General features: G+C 44.8%; 1 protein-coding gene across 1 annotated transcript in view; it reads left to right on the forward strand.

Moving 5' to 3' along the window:
* Positions 1 to 14902: 14902 nt before the first annotated feature.
* TNFRSF21 (TNF receptor superfamily member 21) overlaps positions 14903 to 16148 on the forward strand; it is a 64260-nt gene continuing 63014 nt past the window's right edge. The window contains exon 1 of the mRNA XM_052648462.1: positions 14903 to 15356. Within this exon, the coding sequence (XP_052504422.1) occupies positions 15270 to 15356 (87 nt within the window). The 5' untranslated portion in view covers positions 14903 to 15269. The remainder of the gene's footprint in view (positions 15357 to 16148) is intronic.

Consider the following 16148-nt stretch of genomic DNA (forward strand, 5'->3'; position numbering starts at 1 on the left):
CTTTTGTACCCCAGAGGACTCCATAGGATCCTGCTCGATTTCAATGCTTCAAATAAAAATGAGAATGTGTGTATCAATATATTGATGTATCAATATACTTTATCAATACAATACATGTATTGATATTCTTAATATTTATATTAACTTTAATTAATTTACAGTATTTCCCTCTTGGTAGATATTTAGGCTGTTTTCAAATTTTCAGTATTGCAATGATGCTATAAGGGCTTTTCTGCTAGCTCAGAGGCAAAGAATCTGCCTTCAGTGCAGGAGATACAAGTTTGATCTTGGTTGGGAAGATCCCCTGGAGAAGAAAATGGAAACCTACTCCAATATTCTTGCCTGGAAAATCCTATGGACAGAGGAGCCTGGCAGGCTACAGTCCATGCGGTCACAAAAGAGTCAGACACGACTTAGCCACTGCTGCTGCTGCTGCTGCTAAGTCGCTTCAGTCGTGTCCAACTCTGTGTGACACCACAGACAGCAGCCCACCAGACTCCCCCATCCCTGGGATTCTCCAGGCAAGAACACTGGAGTGGGTTGCCATTTCCTTCTCCAAAATGAAAAGTGAAATTGAAGTCGCTCAGTCGTGTCTGACTCTTAGCGACCCCATGGACTGTAGCCTACCAGGCTCCTCCATCCACGGGATTTTCCAGGCAAGAGTATTGGAGTGGGGTGCCATTGCCTTCTCCTGACTTAGCCACTAAACAACAACAAATAAGTCTCTAAATAAATCCTTATTTGCACTGATGACTCTTCCTTAAGATAGATTTCTAGACTGGGAAATAGTGAAAGAGCCTGATGATGTTCAAGGCAATAAAAAAAAAATTTATCTTTGAGGTTGAGCTATAAAGAAGCTGCAGTGCCAGATTTGGGAACAAGGCCAGGACCCCCTTCCCAAGTCCAGAGAAACATATCTGAGTGAACACTCAGTTTCCTCCAGCAAGGAGATGGAGCCTGCTTTGAGGTGTGGCTTGCATTTTGTCCTCCATTTTTTCTGTTGGAGAAATGCGCAACCAGAGTTGGTGTAACCCAGCAGGACGCTCAATATGGGCCTTCCTGGGACAGGCCTTCCCCACGTCCTCTGCTTTAGCTCCTCTCTGAAGTACTTAGATCATATTGATAGTACCCGATGCACATTTCCTGAGTTATCTTGCAGATGTGAACTCCCTCTCACCCCACCAAATGGCAGATGTAACTACTTGACCAGGGGCACACAGCCCCAGGCCTCTTGGAGCCTAAGGACTGATAATGTTAAGCCCTGTGACACCACCCTGCCACTTCACTGTCATCCAATCAGAGAACTGTACACAAGCTGATCACATCCCCTCTCCCTCACCTGCCTTTTAAAAATGCTTGGCTGAAACCCCTTGAGGAGGTGGAGGCTTTTTAGCACGTGAGCCACTCATTCTCCTCTTGTAGCCCTGCAATAAACCTTTCTCTACTCCAAACTCTTAAGTTTTTTTGGCCTCACTTTGCGTTGGGTGTGCGAACTTGCGTTAATGTTTGGAGGGCAAGTCAGTCCTTTAATATCATTGACGACATCCCACTCTCAGCTTAAACCGTCCTCTCCTTTCAATGGTCTTCACTGAGAATAACATCCAGAGGATTATTGAAGCCCACAGCATCCACATGGTGTGGCCCTGACCATCCATCGGCCGTCTTTGGCATTGTCCCCTTCCTTTAGTGCCTGGAAGGGGTTAAGTTCTTTAATGGCTTTACTCTCTGAAATATTCTTTTTTAAGATCTTCAAAAGATCTTGCTCTTCTTCTTCCTTTGGAGTCAGGTTCTCTGAAGAATCTCTTCAGAGAGTTCTTGCCCATATCACTTAGGATGTTGCTACTTTGTAGAACTTACCAAAACTTTCAATTATTTTACTTTTTTCTCTGTTGTTTTTTCCCATTTGTGATGGGAGAGTCAGCTCTCTGGAATACCCAGAGCCTCACACAGTGGCTGGCATATAACAGACACTGGATAACTATTTACTGTTGAATTTCTGTAGAGTTTGGCCAGTTATGACAAGAGGAGAGAGTGTAAGATGAGATGTGGGATCCAAAGCCAGATTTGCACAGCAGAGACCAGGGTGCCAGGTCCAAGGTTGAGTTCATCTGCATTACCTGCTGAGTTAGCTGAATAATTAATAAAAGATGGCCACGTCCTCAACCCTGGAACCCTTGACCATCTCAGAGTGAAATCCTGAGGCTTGCTTGAGCAAGCAGCTAGCCAAGCCACCACCCCCAAGGTTGGGATAGCTGTGATCTGGTTTCAGAGGCTAGAACACCATTTATGAAATGCCCAGCTCTGCAGAAATCTCAGCCACTGTAGTCATAGCACCCACTGAGGCCCCAGTTAAGCCAAAACCAGATACTGAAGCCAAAGCTGGGTGTAAACCCCAAAGGACCTCAAGACATGCTTTGTTTGTGGGAGTTGAGTATTCGAAAACGGCCTTGGGAATTTCCCAGTGGTCCAGGGGTTAAGAATCGCCTGCCAGTGCAGGGGACATGGGTTGGATCCCTGGCCTAGGAACTAAGATCCCACATGCCTCGGGGCAACTAAGCCTGTGTGCTGCAACTACTGAACCTGTGCTCTGCAACAAGAGAAGCCACCACAATGAAAAGGCCTAGCATTGCAACTGGAGAGGGGCTCTTGCTTGCCGCCTCTAGAGAAAGCCCACAGGCAACAAGGGAGATACGATGCAGTAAAAATAAATAAATAAATAAAGAGTGGCCTAGTGTCACTGAAACAGTGTGGACTGTGATACGAACTTTATTTAAATCTGGACTTGGCCACTTCCTAACTAGTTAGGGAAGCCTTAACAGTCCTTTAACCTAGCTAAGATTTTATTTTGTTGTCTATGTCAGTCATAACAGACCATGCAGGATAGTTGCGAAGCTGAGAAATTCCATTTATAGCATGCCCAGGACACAGTAGTTTGAAAATGGTGATTATTATTACTGGAGTGTCTTCCAGGGACCCACAGCCAGAGTCATGGATCAGGGACTAAGACTCTATCTTAGCTTGGTTCTCATGGATGGGATGTCTGTTCCCCTGCCAAACATCCCCCAAAGGGGAGCAGATTTAAGAAAGGGATATACTAAGGAATCAGATCCATTTCCCCACCAGCTCCCCTACTTCCAGTCTCAAACCCTGTTTAGCACCATTTGGCAAAACCATGAAATGAGAAAAAAGTGCATCTCTACCTGGTAGAAAGCCTATGAAACTTCTGTGCAAAAAGTTAACTTTCAATCCTATGTTCTTCATCTCTCAAATAAGGGTAATAATAATATCTTCCATGGGGAGTTATTATAGATAGGAAATTAAATAATACATATAAAACACTTATCAAGGAGCCTGGTAGATGACGAGAGCTCAGTCAATACTGTTGCTGAGGTCCTGTCAGCAGTGACGGTGATCCTGAGGGTGCTTAGGGAGAGGATGGTGAGGACCATGATGATGATGACAATGATGCCATGAATGTGGCTTCCTGATTAAATTCAGGGGACACCCTGGGAGCTGACAGTCTTTACAGTCTTTTCTATGGAGGGAAAAGGAGGTTTGAAGAAACATGAATTTATTCTCATCATTGTGCAATCAGAACTTTGAAATCAGTTTCACTGAGCTAAAGTCAAGCTGTCAGCAGGGTTGGTTCCTCCTGGAGGCTCTAGGGAAGAATCCATTTCCCTGTGTTTTTCAGCATCTAGAAGTCACCTCCCATTGTGGCTCAGCTGGTAAAGAATCTGCCTGCAACATGTGAGACCTGCGTTCAATCCCTGGGTTGGGAAGATCCCCTGGAGAAGGGAAAGGTTACCCACTCCAGTATTTTGGCCTGGAGAATCCCAAAGACTGTATAGTCCAGGGGGGTCACAAAAAGTCGGACATGACTGAGTGACTTTCACTTTAGAAGTCACCTACTCCCCTGAGTGCACAGCTTTCATCCATCTTCAAAGTATATCACTCTTACCTTTGCTTCTGTCGTCACAACTCCTCAATCCTTTGACCTTCTTACCTCCCTCTTATAAACAGCCTTGTGATCACATTTATGACCCACCAGACAACCCCAAGTAATCTCCCCATCTCAAGATCTTTAACTTCATCACATCTGCAGAGCCTCTTTTGCCTTATGAGGTAAGCTTCCCAGGTTCTGGGAATTAGGATGTGGATATCTGGGGAGGAATTCCTATCACAGCCACGGGTGACAATCTGTCCCCTCATTCCCACTTTATGAGCATACATTTCGGGACCCATCTCTGAGGCCCTCCTTATAGGTAACCTCCATACCCTCCCCTCTCCCTTCCACTGTAAGCTTCAACTTAAATACCCAACAGTTGTAAGTTTCAATTTGAATACTCAACCCTCCACCAGCTATATGTCTGCATCCAAACAGCTTGATCGGTCTGGAGAAAAGCATCACTGTGACACTGGGTCCCACTTTCCATTTTTAGTCCCAGATCTGAGACAGGTCCTAAGTATTTCAGCAGAGATTCTGACACAGGCCAGGCCGTAGGCAGGCAGGGGAGAGGCAGAATGGCTCATTTTGAGATAGCTGTCCAAGAAAAAAGATAGCGAAGGTTAAATGGGGATAAGACAATCTCCTTTGGATTAAAAAATGAGTTGTGAGGAACATTTACTCTGACTGGAAAGAGTTTTCATGCGAAGCCCTCTGGGTGGGTGATGGAATTCTTAGGCAGAGGGAAAAGGTCAATACAGAAAAGGGGACTCATTCCAAGTCTGCTAAGAGGCTAGAGGAAAATGCTGTGTAAGCCCAGGGCTTAATTCTTATGAGGGAGACAGAGTATGATAAGGTAAACACATGAAGATAAAATAAATGCCAGGTAGAGAAAAATGCTGATCAAAATAAAACAGAGAAGATTACAGAAAATAACATGGATTGCTATTTTAGAAAGAAGAGTTGGAGTAATGACCTATATGGGGAAAGAAGCTAAAAAAAGAAAAGGAGAAAAAGACTGTTTATATGTATGAAAGAAAGTGAAAGTGAAGTTGCTCAGTCGTGTCCAACTCTTTGGGACCCCATGGACTGTAGCCTACAACGCTCCTCCGTCCATGAGATTTTTCCAGGCAAGAGTACTGGAGTGGGTTGCTATTTCCTTCTCCAGAGGATCTTCCCAACCCAGGGATTGAACCTGGATCTCTCGCATTGTAGGCAGACACTTTACCATCTGAGCCACCAGGGAAGTCCGGATATGTGTATAAGTATAACTAAATCACCTTACTGTGATTAACATTGTGAAATTAACATTGTGAATCAACCATTAACATTCACATTCACATTAACATTGTGAAATTAACATTGTGAATCAACCATATTCAGAAAAAAGTTATTAAAAAAAAGAAAGAAGTTGGAGAGAACATCTCTGAGGAGGTGGCAAGTGAGCGGTGAGGAAGGGGGGAAGAGACAGGGGAAAAATGAAGGAAGCGCAAAAGCCCTGGGGCAGGATTTGCAAGGCGAGTTTGAGAACCAGCAGGGAAGTGGGTGTGGCTGGAGAGGAGTAAGCTTGGACGGGACTGGTAGGTGAAGGTGGATGGGTCTCCAGGGGCCACAGAGTGGAGAGCCTTGGAGGACCGTCATGCCTTTGCTCACCTGCTCCTCTGGTAGAATGTCTGTCTCTTGTCTCAAAGGTAGAGCCATGAGGCCCTTCAGGAAAGCCCTCCTATGTGTCATCTCTACTGAGAAGCCCGCCTGTATCCCCTGAAGGTGTAACTGATCGCGACCTCTTACACTCTTCCAAGGCCCTGAGAGTCTTCACTTTGGGCAAGTCTTCACTTCTCAAGATCCCAGCCTCTGCGTGGGACCAGCTCAGCCTTCCTGTGAGACAAAGGGACCCATCCTTTCCAAAGCCCTGATATCTGAGTCATCACCCTATAACAGGTTCTTTCAGAGGATTTGCTTCTCCCTCTTATGTTTGGAAAGAAATTTGGCTTTCTTCTCCAGGGAAAAATGAAAACACTAATTCAAAAAACATATCTGTACCCCCATATTCATTGCAGCACTATTTACAATAGCAAAGGCATGGAAACAATCTAAGCGTTCATCAATGGAAGGGTGGGTGAAGAAACTGTAGTATGTGTGTAAAAAAAAAGGAAAACTCGTCATTTACAGCACATGGATGGAACTCGAGGGCACTATGCTAAGTGAAAAAAGTCAGACAGAAAAAGACAAATATCGTACGACTCTCTTATATGTGAAAGTGTTACTCAGTCAGTCATGTCTGACTCTTTGTCACCCCATGGACTGTAGAGCATCAGGTTCCTCTGTCCATGGAATTCTCCAGGCAAGAATACTAGAGTGGGTAGCCATTCCCTTCTCCAGGGGATCTTCCTGATTCAGGGATCGAACCCAGGTCTCTTGCATTGCAGGCAGAATCTAAGCAACCAAGGAGCCCCCCCAAACAAAACAAAACAAAATTCCCAAAGGGCAAGCTAATAGATACAGAGAACAGATTGGTGGTGGCCAGAGGTGGAGGGTGGGGATGGGAGAAATGGGTGAAGGGGATCAAAAGGTTAAAAAAAAAATTTTTTTTTAACTTTCAATTGTTTGGCTACCTAATGGCTGGGCGCAGTGTACACAGTGAATTGAGAGAGCTGTCTTCAGCGAGGGTTGAAGTTAAGAGGAGGATGTATCTCAGGTTCTTTAACTGAATAAAGCTGCATTTTTCAAACTAGATCTGAGTTTCTGACGCCAACAGGTGTCATTGCTAAGCAACTGGGTAGGATTCTAGCTTAATCACTTGGCCATATGAGCTTGGACCAGTCACTTGCCTCTTGGAAAATCTGTCTCTTCATCTGCAATATATGATTAAGGATTCTTGCCTCATAGGATTATTATAGTATGATTTTGTAAAAATGTCTGGCATAGAGTAATCATGCAAAGTAAAAGTTTGCATGACCTGAAATTTCAAGTTGTACCTTTTTCTGAGTTCGGTAGAAATAACACTCCACCTTCCATCCCTGGCTTTCCCATCTCTAAATTCTCTGCTCTGTCTACCTTGCAAATTCCTGTGTGTTCAGTGCATCTGACAGGAGAATTTCAAAAAGAAGTATTAAGGAATTCCCATGCAGTCCAGTGGTTAGGGCTCTGTGCTGCTTTCATTGCCAGGGACTTGGGTTCAGTCCTTGGTTGGGGAACTAAGATCCCACAAGCCATGCTGCATGGCCAAAGGAAAAAAAAAAAGGTGACAGAAATTAAGGTGAAGTTATTAAAAAATTTTTTTTAAATTGCTTGTAAACAGATATACTTATTAGGAAAACAAGAATTTAATGCCTTAAAATGAAACTCAGTTTTACAATTACTTCTAAGAGAAAAATTGCATAAATTACCAGTGAAGTAATTTACAATCCTTACTGTTAAAAGTAGTGACTGTTTCTATATTAAAGACAGAGTCTAACTGATTTGGGAATAGACACGAAAGAAGGATAGGTTTTCAAAACAACCCTGTTCATAAGTCAATTCTAGTACAGACTACAATAAGATGCAATTATCCATTGTATTCACCATTATGACTTTTTTAAATTTAATATTAGTTTCAGTGCTGTGAAGAGAGATGGCTGAAAATCTCACAAAGTGACAACCACTTTGTTGATTACTCTTAAAGCTTTTGAATATTTAAGATATTTCCATAAAATGATTATTTTCCAAGCAAAATTAATGCTGCTTTAAAACTGACTTCAGATACAAGCAAGTTAGTCCAACTGAGCCTAAGACATGGTATGTGCAGAATGTCCCTCAAATGTTAAAAGTGGTTTTAAGCCTTTCATTATTTCAACAATGTATATGTTATAAACAACAAAAAAATCATTTGAAAGTGTTAATAGTTCAAGTTTTTTACCTTTATGTATCTTGGTGAATTTTGAATGACTAATGTTTTAATTTTTGTTTGTTTATCAAATATGTGTTAACTTCGATGAGAGGGACAAAAATTAAAATTAAATGTGAATTCTTCAAAACATTAAAAAATGTGGCAACTGTATGAAAAAGTTAAAAAAATGAAGCTTTCAAATAGTTTTTAAAGTTTGTAACATGTATACTTCTGAAAGTATTAATGTTTAAAATTCCAAGAAGAACTTTAGGACATACTCTGTCAAATACTACATATAGTAAGTGCTGTAAAGAATAAAATTGAAAAAAGATCAAATCAGAAGGGAAAATTTCCTCTCAAGGGAAAAAAAAAAAAATCCTTTTTTCCTCAGATCAATTGATGCAGGTAGGGCACCAAAGACGAATCATGCAAAAAACCCCTATGGGCTCTTGAAGGGGTGGGGCAGGGTGTGCAGGGATGGTGAATTGGGTGGTACCGTGGTTATATTGACTAAACTTCCATCAGCTAAACGATTCTGGGTCCAATTTTCTCCTTCTGAAAAAGTTTGCTTCTCTGTCCATTTTTCAGATGCTTCTTTTTTTTCAAGGTCTCATTTTTTATATTTTTAAAAATGTTTTTGTTTTATTGTGGTAAAAGTCACATAATACAAAGTATACTATTTTAACCATATTTAACCGTAGAGTTCAGTGACACCAAGTACGTTCACCTTATTGTGCAACACTTACCATCATCCTTTTCCCGAATTTTTTACGTTCCTAAACTGAAACTCTGTCCCCATTAAACATTAACCCCTTCCCATCCTCTCCCCACCGCCTCCCCCTCCAACCCCTGGCATCTACCAATCTACTTTCTGACTCTGTGAATTTGACTATTCTAGGTACCTTGTATAAGATGGCCGGCATCAGTCAGTCAGTTCAGTCGCTCAGTCGTATCTAACTCTTTGCGACCAAATGAATCGCAGCACGCCAGGCCTCCCTGTCCATCACCAACTCCCAGAGTTCACTCAAACTCACGTCCATTGAGTCAGTGATGCCATCCAGCCATCTCATCCTCGGTCGTCCCCTTCTCCTGCCCCCAACCCCTCCCAGCATCAGGGTCTTTTCCAATGAGTCAACTCTTCGCATCAGGTGGCCAAAGTATTGGAGTTTCAGTCTCAGCATCAGTCCTTCCAATGAACACCCCAGGACTGATCTCCTTTAGGATGGACTGGTTGGATCTCCTTGCAGTCCAAAGGACTCTCAAGAGTCTTCTCCAACACCACAGTTCGAAAGCATCAATTCTTTGGTGCTCAGCTTTCTTCACAGTCCAGCTCACACATCCATACATGACCACTGGAAAAACCATAGCCTTGACTAGACGGACCTTTGTTGACAAAGTAATGTCTCTGCTTTTGAATATGCTGTCTAGGTTGGTCATAACTTTCCTTCCAAGGAGTAAGTGTCTTTTAATTTCATGGCTGCAGTCACCATCTGCAGTGATTTTGGAGCCCCCAAAAATAAAGTCTGACACTGTTTCCACTGTTTCCCCATCTATTTCCCATGAAGTGATGGGACCAGATGCCATGATCTTTGTTTTCTGAATGTTGAGCTTTAAGCCAACTCTTTCACTCTCCTCTTTCATCAAGAGGCTTTTTAGTTCCTCTTCACTTTCTGCCATAAGGGTGGTGTCATCTGCATATCTGAGGTTATTGATATTTCTCCCGGCAATCTTGATTTCAGCTTGTGTTCCTTCCAGTCCAGCGTTTCTCATGATGTGCTCTGCATATAAGTTAAATAAGCAGGGTGACAGTATACAGCCTTGACGTACTCCTTTTCCTACTTGGAACCAGTCTGTTGTTCCATGTCCACTTCTAACTGTGGTTTCCTGACCTGCATAGAGGTTTCTGAAGAGGCAGGTTAGGTGGTCTGGTATTCCCATCTCTTTCAGAATTTTCCACAGTTTATTGTGATCCACGCAGTCAAAGGCTTTGGCATAGTCAATAAAGCAGAAATAGATGTTTCTCTGGAACTCTCTTGCTTTTTCCATGATCCAGCAGATGTTGGTAATTTGATCTCTGGTTCCTCTGCCTTTTCTAAAACCAGCTTGAATATCTCAAAGTTCACGGTTCATGTATTGCTGAAGCCTGGCTTGGAGAATTTTGAGCATTACTTTACTAGCATGTGAGATGAGTACAACTGTGCAGTAGTTTGAGCATTCTTTGGCATTGCCTTTCTTTGGGATTGGAATGAAAATGGACCTTTTCCAGTCCTGTGGCCACTGCTGAGTTTTCCAAATTTGCTGGCATATTGAGTGCAGCACTTTCACAGCATCATCTTTCAGGATTTTAAATAGCTCAACTGGAATTCCATCACCTCAACTACTATATAGATAGGGGGGAAAAAAGGTAGAATCTGTTCATAGCACATATATTAAGTTAACTTTAAAATTCATTCCAACATACATTAGGTGCAGACAAACACTGTCAGAGGCTTTTAATGCTGCTCTTATCACTTATAAAAATGGAGAGAATGGCTCAGGAGAGGTGTTGGAGTAACTATTTATCCAAAGGATCTTCTTCAACCAACAGTCAATTACTGTGAGGCCATCTCCTGTGCACTGGCTCAGCAGGTGAGCTATGAAGCTGGACTGAGACCAGAAATCAAATCACCTGACTCTTCCCCTTCTCTTGACACTACTTTGCATCATGTCAGAGTAAGCAATTTTTCTTTTCTTTTTTTTTTTCATTCATATAATGAACAGAGTAAGCAGTTCTTCTATCCATCTAAACTCCCAATTCTAATGGGTCTTGGAGTAAATTTCAAATTTTCCAACCTACTGTTTCTTCTCTAACTACAGTAGATTATAACAGATAAGCCTCTCAAAAAAAGGAACTTGGAGAAGGAATATTGAGTACATAGTAAGGGACAAGCCTTGTGCTGGTAATTTTACATATTTTATCTTACTTATTCCTCCTAACAGCACTAGGAGATATTTCTTACTATGTTAAAAATGAATAAACTCAAAAAGTTGAAGATACTTGCCCAAACTTAATGTATAAGTAGTATAATGGAGATTTGGTCTCAGCAGCAGCAAATCTATTGTCTTTTGATTAAACTATTAAGTGAGGCCTACTTTCTCATCAACTCACCCGAGAAGTGAGAAATTATTTGGGGCCCTGTGTGGAAAATCATACAGCAAAATGGGAACATTACAGGGGTGAACTCCTATTGCATATGAATGATGGACAATTCAAGATCAATGCCACCTCTCACAGTGCTCCAGATGAAAAAGAAACTAATTACCTCACTGTCCCCAAGATTGAAACAAAGGTATTATACCTTCAAAGGATTGGCTATTTTATGTTATCAAATCATCCCTCTCTTACTATCCAAGAGAGAAGGAAGCTTTCAGAACCATGCCTGCTTTGCAATTCTATTCCCATTTGATCTTACGCAAGAATGCCGTCTTCGTAGAATGTCTCTGTGGAGACTTGATCAAATCATGCCCATGTGCTTACTATCGCAATGTGCTGCCGAATGGCTGATATTCCTTCTTAAGCCAATAAACAGCAAGTTCTTTTTTAAATTTATTTTTTAAAAATTTCTTGGCTGTGTCATACAGCACGTGGGATCTTAGTTCCCTGACCAGGGATTGAATCACCCCCTTTCCTTGCATTGGGAGTGCAGAATCTTAACCTCGGGACCTCCAGGGAAGTCCCCAAGAATGACAAATTCTTAAATGAACTAGTTTAAGGAAACAAAGCTGAGGACAAAACACTTAAACCCAAGTCCAGGACATGGCACTTTAGCAAAACACATATTAAACCTTTATTATTTGTATAACGCAGTTCAGGATGTTTGATTTAAAGCTTGGAAAAGGAAAAAGGTACATCAGGTGTGTTAACTGTTCCATGGTCTGTCAAACTTTTCAATATTTCACTCGGCAAATATTTATTGAGCCAGGTCAACATCTTGAATCTTGACTATGGAGATAGAAGATGATTGAGACATAGACTTTGGCCCCATAGAGCTCAAAATGTGGCCAGCAACACAGACAGGAAAACTAACTGCAGTGTCGTGTCGTGTGCGCTATCACAGAGACATGTAGGAAAAATCTTGAGGAAGGAACAAGTGTCTTTCCATATAAGGGTATAGAAGGTGAAAGAAGATGTTAGGAAAGCATTCTTAGCTGAGGTACCACTTGAGGTTGGTCTCAAAGGGTAGATTCATAGGAAATCAACAAGCAGAGGTGAATTGAAAAGAAAACAAAAGCTAGCAAAGACTCGGAAGTATGACAAAGACAAGGTAGGCAAGAAACACAATGATCTAGCAGAATTAGCATGAAGAATCTAGGGTTTGTAGGGACTGGCAGGCAGTGGGAATGAAATTGGATGTAGGAAATAAAGGCTCCATGTGCCTTTTCTGTAAATGTCTACTCAACTTGCAGCCATGGGGAGGATTGAACCATAATCAGAGATGAGAATGAATGGTTTTATTAGGCCTTTGCACTTCACATTGAGAGTAACGAGGAATATTTGTTGGGTTTTTGGTGAGAGAAGGACATAATCAGATTTAGGTGCTAAAATGTTCATTATCCTTAGGATGTTAAGAAGTTTCTTTTGCAGGACTGAGAGGTCCAGGCAAAACATGAGACCAAAATCATGAAGTCTGTGTAATCGTCTGGGCAGGAGTAGAAGGACTATAGAGGAGGAGGTGCTGCCGCTGCTGCTGCTAAGTCGCTTCAGTCGTGTCTGACTCTGTGCAACCCCATAGGCGGCAGCCCACCAGGCTCCTCTGTCCCCGGGATTCTCCAGGCAAGAATACTGGAGAGGGAGCAAGGAGGAAAAAACTGTCAGAGACAAAATTAAACTACAATTAATTTGGAGAGAAATAGCAGGTCTTCATGACCTTGAATGAGAGGGATGATGGACAATTAAGGTCTTGCCAGGGAGAATACTTCCCAGAAGACATGAATGGCCATTCTGCTTGGCCAGAAATTCGGTCATACATAGGTGCACTGGAGACTGGGAAAAGTAGTCTTATATTCTGGATAGTTGCTCTGAGGCACATGGAAGCTTCCTGGACCAGGGATCAAATCTTCATCTTCTGCACTGGCAGGTGGATTCTTAACCAATACACCAGGGAAGTTCCCCAACTTCTTTTAAAGAAGACTTTTTTTTCCCTTGTCAGGCAGCTTGTGGGATCTTATTTCCCCTACCAGGCATCGAACCCAAGCCCCTGCATAATAGTGCTGAGTCCTAACCACTGGACAACCAGGGAATTCCATAAACAAGACTTATGATGGTATTGATTAGTCATTTTGAAGTTTTGAAGAAATAAATGAAGCTGTTATCTATGGAGATACAATGCATCTCCCTCTTTCTGGAACTAGATTGAGAAATTCAAGTGCAACCATAATCCTCTCCCCCAAATTCCATATTTAGTAGTAATGTTTCCTAGAACTTTGATTTTCACCAGACGGTACACATTAGCTCTAATATTTATGGACAATCATTTTCTTTACTGGCAGATGTTTGAAAGAACAGGTTGGAATTGATCCTCAGATTAATTTTTAGCATCTTTCAAGTGTGCATAGTACAAAAGCCAAAGCACAATATTTTAATAAGAAAACAAATAGTTGGCACCTTTCCCTTGTAGGTTACCTTCAGAGGTACTGTACTGATTCTTGAAGCAGATAATCAAGAAACTATATTATCTTTAAGTAGAAGGGGTCACAGAAGCTAGCAGAGGTCCAGCACCACAGAGTTCACAAATGAGTGGTGTGAACCAGATGGTCAAAGAGGCAGTTTCAGTATAGTGTGCCCTGTGCTGGCAGAGACTCAATGGTAAAGAATCTGCTTGTAAACGCAGGAGACGCAGGAGGTGCGGGTTCGATCCCTAGGTGGGGAAGATCCCCTGGAGAAGCACGTGGTAACTCACTCCAGTATCCTTGCCTGGAAAATTCCATGGACAGGGGAGCCTGGCCAGCTGTAGTGCACAGCGCTGAAAAGAGTCAGACATGATTGAGCTAACTGAGCACACACATGCTGTCAGAACCTAGACGATGGACGCTGTACCAGAAATGGTGGTGCTGCCAGGAGACTCTGCCTCCCCCCAGGTGAGACAACAAAAGGGTTGCCAGGTCCTCACTCACATTCAGAAATGCAGGCGGTGCCAACTATGCCCAGGAATGCTCTGTGCTCTTACTTCCGAGGCACTATGTTACCTCCCTTTCTACCCACCCACCTCCCACAAAGGCATTTGGAACTCAACTCAAAAATGTTTAATATGTTTTTGGAGGGAGAGTGTTTCTTATCTCTGTGATAAATTGATTCAGAGCTCTGGATCTTTTATTTAGGAAAATGCACCTGCCCACATATTTCAGGGGTTTCCAAGGCCTCTGGAAGAGCATCTATGGATCCAACTTCCGTGGACTCCAGGTTTGGAATTCTTTAGTTTGGATTTCCTTAATTGCATTTATTAACCCAGAGGATTTCAAATTTTGTTCCAAAATCTCCCCAAATCACCTGGAGAAGTGAAAAAAAAAAAAAAAATCCCAACGCCCAGACCACATTCTATTCCGATTCAAGCAGAATCTCTAGGGTGGGAGCAGGCATCATAGTTTGTTTTAAACATTCCAGGTGATTCTAAAGTGCAGCTAAGTTTGGGAACCAACTCACTGGTCTCTTTATGGCACACCGTTGATCTAAATGCTTTTTGCTTTTTCTCTGATCTTACTCATCGAGCCAGAAACAGTAGAAAGGCGTCTGTCACAGAAAATAACTTACTGAGAATCATCTTAGTAAAGAGGGAAAGTTGGGTCAAGGGTGTGCATACCTTCGCAACGTTTTCCTTGGATCAGAAAGCAGCTGCAAGTTCTTCAGCGAACGGCAGGGGGCATCCTGCACCTCCTTGCTTGCTCTGGACCGCCTTCTCAGTTCTGCGGGCACAAAGAGCCCGGCCTCCTTCGCGATGACATCACAAAGGGCCGATTCCCCGCCCCTTCGGCGCCACCACGTGTTTCCCTGCGCTCGGCGGCCACAAGACTCAGTCCCTCGCCGGCCGGTCAGGGCAGCGGAGGACGGTGGTTGGCAGCGGCCGGAGGCTTCGCTATGGGAAGTTGTTCCTTCGTTCTCTCGCGCCCAGCCCTCCTCCCTTGTTCTCCGCAGCCGCTGTCGGAGGAGAGCACAGGGAGGTGCGGGTTGCAGCAGCGGCTGCTTCTCCCCGTCCGGACAGCCGCGCAGCTGGGCAGGTGCTAAGCGCCCCCGGAGCCTCGCTCGCCGCCTCCCTCCTGTGTCCGGCCGTCCGGCTGCCGCAGTGCACATGGGGTGTTGGAGGTAGATGGGCTCCCGGCTCGGGAGGCGGCGGTGGATGCGGCGCTGGGCAGAAGCAGCCGCCGATTCAAGCTGCCGGGGGGCCACGCGCCCCGGGCGCCCTGCGAGCCCCCGGCTCAGCCATGGGGACCTTCACGAGCAGCAGCACCGCCCCGGCCTCCTGCAGCCGCATCGCCGGAGCCACGATGATCGCGGGCTCCCTTCTCCTGGTGAGCGCTCCGGGTGGGGTAGACGGGAGTCGCGGGCGGTGGCGGCGCTGGAGCCGAGGACGCCGCGCTCGGGGAGCGGGGCGGGTCGCGGCGCCGGGGCTTCGGGGGTGCTGGGTGCAGAGGGGGCAGGTTGCGAGCGAGGGCAGACAACAGACCCGAGGGCTTGGATCGGGTCATTTTGAGGGAGCCGCAGAGCTCAGCCCGACTCCGGAATGAAGGCGAATTGTTTTCCTTGCAGTCTGGCTGCGCCGGGAGAGGCGCTGGAGATGGCCACTCGGCTTCCTGCGCATTTCAGGGTTTCTTCACCTCCCCCGCCCCTCCGGGGCCCCCACCCCCTCGGCGCACCCGCAGGGCCCCCAGCCGCTAGCCCCTCCGCGGGGTGTGGGGCCGGGGAGCCGAGGCTGGTGGCGGCCGCCGCTTTGTTGCAGCTGCAGTGTCATGCCGGGATGCTGCTGCAGTGGGAGAGCGCGGGACCCGGGCGCGCCGGCCCCCCGGAACGCCGGGTGCCTCGACGCCTCGCCTCAGGAGCGGGCGCCTGCTCCCCTTCCCCCTTCTCTCCGCCTTGACTGGGTGGGTCCCGGTTTCGGCACGCCCAAAAAGGAACCCTGAGACCCACTCTCAGGCGCCCCCAAAGCGCCGGCTCCCAGCCAGGCGGCCAGCGCGCTGACACTTGAGTGGGGGAAGGGGAGAGCCCACCATAAAGGAAGCTGAATTTCCCCCCGTTTTTCCCCATCCCTCGCTTACCTGTGGCCGGGCAGGTGAGCATGGAGGGTGGAGCAGCTTCCTTCTTCT

This window comes from Budorcas taxicolor, chromosome 11 (genome assembly GCF_023091745.1).
Source record: "Budorcas taxicolor isolate Tak-1 chromosome 11, Takin1.1, whole genome shotgun sequence".
NCBI classification, from domain to species: domain Eukaryota; kingdom Metazoa; phylum Chordata; class Mammalia; order Artiodactyla; family Bovidae; genus Budorcas; species Budorcas taxicolor.